At 35.0% G+C, this 8982-nt stretch overlaps 1 protein-coding gene across 2 annotated transcripts; it reads right to left on the reverse strand.

Annotated features, from left to right (window-relative positions):
• Window positions 1–1016: 1016 nt before the first annotated feature.
• Window positions 1017–8605, reverse strand: LOC124834628 (oxysterol-binding protein-related protein 1C-like). Of its 2 annotated transcripts, none has more exons than XM_047309360.2 (10): window positions 7983–8605; window positions 7106–7462; window positions 5778–5877; window positions 5173–5621; window positions 4895–5050; window positions 3741–3908; window positions 3505–3645; window positions 3172–3402; window positions 2782–2895; window positions 1017–1347 (listed from the first exon to the last, which is right to left on the reverse strand). In XM_047309360.2, exons 1-10 carry the CDS (start codon window positions 8439–8441, stop codon window positions 1171–1173), a joined length of 2352 nt encoding a protein of 783 aa, XP_047165316.2. In that variant the 5' UTR covers window positions 8442–8605; the 3' UTR covers window positions 1017–1170. The 2 variants fall into 2 exon arrangements, with proteins under 2 accessions (XP_047165316.2, XP_047165315.2); XM_047309359.2 differs by having other exon boundaries at window positions 5173–5624.
• Between the last annotated feature and the right edge of the window lie 377 nt (window positions 8606–8982).

Here is an 8982-nt window from a genome sequence, read left to right on the forward strand (position 1 = left end):
TTCCTTATATTATTCATGAAACAATGTTTTCTGTATGACGCCCTATCACTAGCTTTTCTTTTTTTCTCTTCACGTCAATTATCTTATCATATATTTTTTACGTGTTTCTCTTCACATCAGAAGGTAGTATAAGTACTTTTTAATCAGAAGCAGATGGCATGAAGATACAAAATTCGGTACAAGACTGAAAAGAAGAGTCAATAGGAATCTCCACAACACAGTAATGTTACTGTCATTTATACTTTACTTTGAAAGAGCTTTGTTCTTCTTTCCCGCATGCTGAAGTTCGGATTATATTTACCCAAACTTATATAATTACCCAAACCTCCATTAATAATAATAATTAATAACACCATATGTTGAAAGTATATTAAAAATAATATCTCAAGCTCCTTTTATTATTATTAATTCCCCTCACAAATACATCCCAAAGAATGAAGTAAGAAAAATGGAGCACTTTTTTGACTTGCGGATATGGTAAGTTCTATTGTGCGATCAATTATACTTTTGGAATAATGAATAAGAGTATCAAACACTGGAATACTAATTAAATGTATAATGCAGAAAGACATTAAAGACAATAATTACAAAGAATGAATAATGTTTAACAAACCTAATTTAATTTGATAAAACTGTTATTTATTAGTTAATATATACAAATTTACTACCACTTGAACGTAAGAGTGGTTTACCTTGTATCAACTAAAATTCCGAAAACAAGTATAGGACACTGCTGGGGTTAGGGTTTTGTAAACAGAGAGACATGATATACTTATAAAACTTAATCTAGTTTGGGTGGAAAATGGGAAGTAACAGATTTTTCAAGAATCTGACTTGTATATTATGTATATGTAATATATGAAATGAAACATCCTAAATACCTCGTTTATAAATATATAATATAGTTTTGCTGGTAAAAAAAAAAGTATGCGAACCTAACCTGAAAAAGATTTCATAACTTAGTCCTAATACTAATATTAACAATAACAATCATGAGGATGTAAAATGAGAGAGGCTAGAAATTAAAAACAATTACATTATTACCTGCTCATATTTTTAAATGATTGACTATGATGAATTTCATGAGGAACCTTAGCTGCGATGTAGCAGTATAAGACGCCCATCAGTTAAAAGAATTGAAGGTAAAATGTCGATAAACTACAGTGAATATCATTGACCTTCGTCCAAGAGATGATCAGAAGGAATTTGACCAAAAATGTCAGGACATGAGTTCCAATTTCCTTGTTCTCGAGCCTCCCAATACCCTCCCAAGTAGCGGTAGGAACCGCTCTCTTTATCCTTACCAAACCACCGTGGTTCCCAACCGCTCTCTTGCATTTTCCGAGCCTGAATCCCATTCAAACAAATATCAAATATCGAACATAACAAGTTGTCTCGGAAAATAAGGATAAAGCATAAGGGCTTCACTCCTGTTAAAGTTTTGGCAACATCATAATTTATTTTATACATGTGCTACATAACAATCACAGTTTCAACCGTCAGTTTTCATAATGATTGGTTATCTTCAAACTGTACTCGCTTACTTGGAAATTAAAATATATAACTGGAAATCCACTACATTTATTTTAACAGTCTCCTCTCCCACAAATTCAAGGGTTGAAAATTTTATAACCTTGTCTAAAACATAATGTGTAGTCAGTTTGGACAAACTTATCTATGAACTTTTAGGACAAAAATAAAATTAACTTTTTTTACAAGTTAAAATTAATTTATAAACAAGTTAAAATAAAAGTTTGAAGAAAATAATGAAAATGTTGTACGAGGTATAGATTATGCAAAAATAAATTTTAACTTAGATGAGGTGGTTAATTTCACTTTTTTCTGCATATTTCTTTCGTCTGAAAGCCATTTTGAAAAAAAAAAAAAAAATCATCGAAACATACGAAAGAGCTCATCCTTTACACATCTCGTTTAGTTATCGTGAAAACAGAGTGTTGATACCATAGCACTGAGAGAGGTTGCACGGTCAAAACAGGGAAAAGATCAACTTGCACAAAATGATACTAGGCCAGATAAGTGACCGCACATTCAGAGCAACTCGGTAAAAAATATTTCTATTAAAAAGTAAAACACTTAGTGCTACTTTATGAGCAATTGCTATCATTATTAAGTATGATTCTTGTCTTTCCACAAGTAATTGTATTTGATGACTAGTCGGATTTAAGGCATTCTAACAAGCAATTGAAGCACTAAGGGCATCTTTGGAAGAAATTCTTTGTAAGAGATTTATGGGAAAAAAATTGATATTAATTTTCCTATAAATAAAAATAATTTATGGATAAGCTAATTTGTAAAGTTATCTGTACTTTTCTAAATTCTTATTTTTAACGATGTATGAACTAATTTTAACTTAAGAAACCTTGTTTTTTTTCTTGTAAGTTCTTAATGCAGAAACTTGTTTAATCCCACCTTAAATAATCTACCCTCACCCTTGGTAGCATTTGACAGTTGACCAACCAACATCCGATTAAACCCGACAAAAATGTTCGGCTCTATTTTTACTTTATTTTCACCCTTATCACAACTAAGATCTACTTAACACATATATTAAGATTTGCTTGCAAAGGTTAAAAATTATAACTTTTAAAGAAGTTAATATGATATAAGTCCACTCATGTTTTAATCCCGTTTCAATTTAGTTACAAATCAAAACATATAGCAACACTCCTTTATCATGTTCCCACTCTAAAACATATCTATTCAATGTACTCCCTCTGAAACCAACAAAGGAAACACCACAGAGTAGAATGACATAATTACCTGACGTTGACGCTGTTCAAGTCGCAATTTTTCTGAATTTGCCATCTCATACTCTCCATTTTCCAAATGCCTTTGATCAGGTCTTAACCTGGAATCCGTTGGTGGCAGCTTATCCTATGTATGCACAAATAAGTGATAATAGATGAGTACAAGTACTCATAATATGCAAAACAATGATATGGATATTTCAGTCCTTAAATGTTAAATTTCAATTGTTTCATACTTTATAGCTCTTCCATGATACAGAAATGATCACAACATCTCCTTACTGAACGCAACACTCATAATGGAGTTAAAGAGGTGGAAATACAGACTAGTTTTCCACTATAAAGAAAAAGAATAGGAAGATAAACTGGCTATACAAGAGAAAGTGTGAATTAAGAAAGGGACCTTTAATCCAGGGGTAAGTTCATTTAATGTGATGGCAAACCGAGTGAAGTTGTATCTAGTGGGGAACTTGGGCGGCTTGCTCCGCTTCCATAGTAAATGGGCATCTGACATTGATTCATAACCTTTTCCCTTCCCACTATAGTCTCCATTTATATAATACATGCTGTCATCCCATTTTCCGAGCAAAGTAGACAATATTTTCCCATTTCTGTCCTGAACAATACCATGAACCTGAGAGAAGTTCACATGTCAAGTACTATATTACAACAAAGTTAATGCCAGTCATAACGTAAACACAATCAAGATGGACTCCGTGAAACAGATATTGAGCACCTGGTGAGGGTTTCGATCAATTATAGACTGTTCCTTGAATTTCAGTTTACATGAGTAGTCTTGATTTCCCTGTATCCTCATTGTACCATAATGATCACAATACAGCTTTCCCAATATGAGATTGTATATTGATGTAGTAACCTGAACGAAAGGTTCCATATCAGTTTAGAACCAAATCTACACACAGCATTTTCTGAGGCCATTGGACACATTGTAGTGGAAGTAGTTAAAAATACCTTACTCCAATGGAATACTTCACCATCATCAAATTCCAAAGTCAAAAAGCCAACAGGATCAAGCTGAATTGACCGACCCCAAAATTTGCTCTTTAAGTTGCTATCTCCACAAAATTTCCAACCTGTACCCTCACAGTGACATGCAACTATCATCGGGTGATGACTGACCTGAGAGAAAGAAGAAATATAATCTTTCAAAATGGAAACAGATATATAAAAATTTTATAATCATATCCTTTGTTTCAAATTGTACTGCCTTTCATCAAGTTATACATAACTTAAGCACCCAATCACATCAATTTTCATTCATCAAATTAAGAAATGGAGTAGTTTTAAGATTATACTTGAGTTTTTCCGTCAAACCGTGCTTTGGAAACTTTTTTCCTTTTAATCCAGAAGCAAGAAGTTCTAAGGACTTCAAATACGCATGATTAATGAATACTGATATGTAGGATTTAAACAAACAATAAGTTCAGAACAAAACAATCACATTTCAAACACACACCCCTTGTAATTCTCACAGGTGGCCTTTCAGTGATAGGTTTATAGGTAAGTCAAGCACTTGCTAACCTTTAATTCCCAACATTTTTATACCAAAATGCTAATTTGATGCTTTTCACCTTCTCTATGCAGCATTAAATGATAAAATACATACATATATATATATATATATATATATATATATATATATATATATATGATAAAATTATTAGAAAGTAAGTTTAAGCCTAACTCAACCCTACAAAATCGGCTTGTAAAGTGAGGTTTGCACCTCACTTATATATTATATTTTGGCCTTATCTCTAGTCGATGTGGGACTTCCAACACACTCCCTACACGCTAAGGTATAGACATCTCGTGCATGATAGTAGAAATTGAGTGGTCCGATAACGGCCCGATAGCGGGTGGAATAGAAGAATAGAATGCCCACATAGAACTCGCTAGGATAGGCTCTAACCATGGCTCTGATACCATATTAGAAAGTGGGTTTAAGCCTAACTCAACCCCACAAAACCGGCTTGTAAGGTGAGGTTTGCACCTCACTTATATATTATATTTTGGCCTTATCTCTAGTCGATGTGGGACTTCCAACAAAAATAATCAAGAAAAAGATCATCTATGCAATAATATCAATGTCAAGCATTAGCTTGGACCTTCTCTGAGAAAAATCGAAAGCCTTTATCCGGGAAGTCAGCCTCATATGTTTCCCCTAGTAATGGGTTAAATGGTTTACAGATTCTTCCTTCAGTCGAAGCATAGGCAGATACAGCAAAAGCAGCAACATTGAGAATTCTCATGAGGCTATTACCCTGCATAACATCATCAACGAGTTAAAATACTTAGAACATTGCATCGAGAAATGAACATTGAAGAACTAACAGCAAAGTAAAATACAGGGCAACATGACTTGGGATGCCATATTTAGACTTACCCTTCTTCCCCATTCATATGCTCGGTCTAGAAGATATGAGTATTCCATTTCTTCACAGCACTTTTGCAAAGAAGAGAGAGGCTCATTAAAATAAACAGGAAGGCAAACTTTTGTTAGATCCTTCCCAATATTGTCCTTAATCATTGACCAAAGACTGACACCTTTCTCCTTTTCAACAGGATCAGGTAATTTCTTTCGCCGCTTAACGTAAGGATAGTTGAATCCAACAGATCTAATGGAAGGATCTACATCCTCCTCTGATTCAACAGCATAGAGTCCTTCATCGTCTGAAGAGAAAGACGAGACCCTAATATCAGAAGCATTACTTTTAAAAGAATTCGAAGATGACAGAAAATCCCGAGTGTCAAAAAAGGCAGTGTCTTCATCATCTGTTTCTTCTTCAGCTGCATCATTTCTCTCATTATCATCCTCAGACTCAGTTCCACTTTCTTCTGGATGAAAAAGTTTAAATGCAAAAGAAAATGGAAATAATTCATAAGAAAACCTCTATTTTCAAGTGCTTCTATTTTCCAGAAAATGCACAACCAAACACCACACAGTGAAAAGATCCTAATCAAATGAAAGGGTCAACATTAAGTACTTACCACTAGATTTTTCCTGCCCTAATCTAGAGGAAACCTCTTGATCATTCAACTGTCTTTGGCTTTCGTCAACCACAGTATTCTCCAGATCAACCTTTTCTGTCTACAATAATGAAGTACAAAGAAATTCTTTTACTTCACGAGGAGAACAAAATGCTAACCTTAATCAATATATCAACAAGTAAGCAGAAGCAATTAAAAGTAAAGATCAAACGAGAACTCTCCACAGTGCGAAGAAAAATATTTTGTTTAAGCTATTGAAATATGATAATTCAATGGATGGACTCTAGTATTAGAGATCACAAACCTTGCCAAGAAATATTGAAACAATTTCTGTTTTAAAGTTAACCATGTCCCCTGACTCTCTCCTAATGAAAATAAAAATAGCAATTTGGAATTAAAAAGGGGGGATGAGTACAATCTCAGGAAGGCACATTTGTAAAAGTATCAATGCAGAAAACAAGGCCATCTATTAATATTTACCTTTGGAAATTTTTGCTATACATTAAGGTAAACAGGCTTACTGGATAAACAAAAATATAAGAACAGTAAAACTTAGGTATAGCATTTTATGATTACTCAATCTGCTGCGCCCTCGCATGCAGGGCTATTAACTGGTTAAAAACTTGTACAGCATGATATATAAATACAACCCAGAAATATATCTCGTTAGTGTCTCATTTCCACCTATACAATTTTTTTTGTAATAAAGAACATTCAGCTGTGCATGTATGATATAAGTTCAATCGTCCAAGGATTTATTTCTAACAGAACTCTGCTAGTAATATGATCAAAATTCATCCCAAGTCAAAGAATAAAAGAGCCTCAAGACCCACTAACCACAACCTCTTTCCTTTTTGGATTTAAGATTTATAGCTTAGACACTATACAAGCATACCAAACCCCTACTTCAGTCATCTAACTGGTTAAAGAAAGACTCAATACGAGATATGGAACTAATAGTCCATTACAAACCAATTCAATACGAAAAAGGAAAGAATTTGACAGAAGAACACTGAATATTATTAATTGCTGTAGCACCTATGACAAATGAACTCATGAACAAACTATTAGACTTGGCAGTAGATTTTGTACAACAGTAGAAGAAAAAGCATGGGAAAACTAGAGAAATTACACATCATATTTGACAGGATGATAATACACAATTCTCTATTTTCTTTTAAATGAGAAGGAGAAAGACATGGCCCCTCCTTTCTTTGTCCCTAATCTTAAGAGTACTAAGAATGACCAGCTTTCTGTGCAGTAGTTGAAATCCACCAAGAATAACCAGTTTGATTGGCTTCAAGTTTTCTACTTTTCATTAAAGGTACCTCTAATTGCCGCAAAGTGTCGATTAGAGCCACCTGTTTTTGTTTAAGCAGCAGAAGCTGGTTTTGGAGCGCAGCATACTCATTTCTCATTATCTGTTCACTGTCTCGAATGGTTTCCTCGCTCACTCCATCCTCCATAAGCCGAAGCCTGAGTTTCTCTGTCGAAACAGCCACATTGTCCACTGGAGCAATCAACTCACTGTTTGATATACGGGGAAACATATCTTTCACTGCCTGCAAGGCATCCATCCATGCCACCCGATCATCATGAGTCTCGGCCCTCAAATGGAGTCTCTTAGTCCCAGTGAAAACAGAGAATCGCTTGTCATCGGACCTGCTCTCACGAATAGTCGATACCTACACACAAACACAGAGATGAACATAAATAGAATTCGCCACTCACAACCCCAAAAAAACCAAAAAGAAAACCGCCAAGCCACCCACCACATTGAAGTTTCAATAAATTAACTGACATCCCATCCTATAAATTAATAATCTGTTTTCAAACCGGCCAAGGGTTTACAATCTCTATGACAGCATAGCAGCCACATATGTCCTCAATCCAAACCACAATTCAAAAATTTCTTCTGATACAAAACCACATGTATCCTCCAGAGGGAGCACTCCGAATATGATCACATTATAAACTACAAATCTGTGAGGAGTGCACTTTAAAACTTTGTTAATAACTAACTCCATTCGATCATCACTTAAAAATTCATCACATAAATAGGATATTCAGTAATTACAACTTCTGAATTTCCAATTTCGTAACTGGTACTCTCCCAGCGTGGTTTTCCCAAACCGAAACGAAATTAAAAGAGGAAAAAAACAAATGGAAGAGAATGAAAAATAGGAAACAAATGATGAAACGGACCTTGAGATGGATTTCGCCTACGGGCTTTCGGCGACGATCGACGTGATTCGAATTGCGGTTGCGAGAGATCAGTCTTCCGGATTCTTCGCCAATGACCTTCGATCCCTTCTCGGTTTCGGAGTTCACGATGATCTTGTCGGGTCCATGAATCTTGTAGTAGGAGAGGACACCGTCTTGAAGCACGAACCAGCGCGTTCTCCATCCTTTGCCATAGTTCACCCACTTGTGTAGAATCCCGGAGATTCCGTTCCCGACGAGGTCTTTGATCCTGACGTCCACCGCAGCCGGAAACGGCAAGGGGTGCCCGCGGCCGCCTTCGCCGTCGTTGGTGAGGGAGTGGAGGGCTTGTCCAGTTCGGTGAGCGGGGTCGGATCTGGGTGCGGCAGGGATAGGGGGCATGTCGAGGGTGACCGGAGAGGAGTGGTCGGAGACGACGGAGACACAGCAGAAAGGATGCATTAAGTGGGAATGAGGGTGGTGACGATTGAAGAAAGGGTCATGGTATGCGTGTGCTGTTTGTTTGTGATGATTGAGAATTGGGAGAAGGCAAAAATTGAAGAGTCAAGAGGAAGAGGGAGAAGGAGTGCAAGTTCCCTGGAAGGATCCGGAGATTAAAAAACGGTTACGTTCGAAGTGCTTTAACTAAAATAATTATATTTATTCTTTTTTTATTCATTTCCCTACATATATTTAATCCATAAACAATATCTGAAGGACACCATTAATGACTTTTATATTCTTGTTCAAATTCAAATACAAATTAATATATATATATTGACTTTTATATATATTATGAAAAGTTATTTATTTTTTTGTTACCATGACAAAAATACTAATTAAGCGCGAGAATTGGATTGAAATTGGAATTGGAGTTCTACTTTTATATATATATATATATATATATATATATATATATATATATATATATATATATATATATATATATATATATATTTGTTTAGTTTAATTATTTTAAAAATATTTATTTTAAATTTAAAGT

This window comes from Vigna umbellata, chromosome 1 (genome assembly GCF_029865625.1).
Source record: "Vigna umbellata cultivar VRB3 chromosome 1, Vumbellata_1.0, whole genome shotgun sequence".
Lineage (NCBI taxonomy): Eukaryota > Viridiplantae > Streptophyta > Magnoliopsida > Fabales > Fabaceae > Vigna > Vigna umbellata.

Coding starts and splice junctions, on each gene's coding strand:
- LOC124834628 (XM_047309359.2), bottom strand. CDS start 8,441: ATGCATCCTTTCTGCTGTGTCTCCGTCGTCTCCGACCACTCCTCTCCG. Junction 5,625..5,777: donor AGGGCAGGAAAAATCTAGTG/GTAAGTACTTAA, acceptor TTTTTCATCCAG/AAGAAAGTGGAACTGAGTCT. Junction 3,646..3,740: donor AAGTATTCCATTGGAGTAAG/GTATTTTTAACT, acceptor CCTTTCGTTCAG/GTTACTACATCAATATACAA.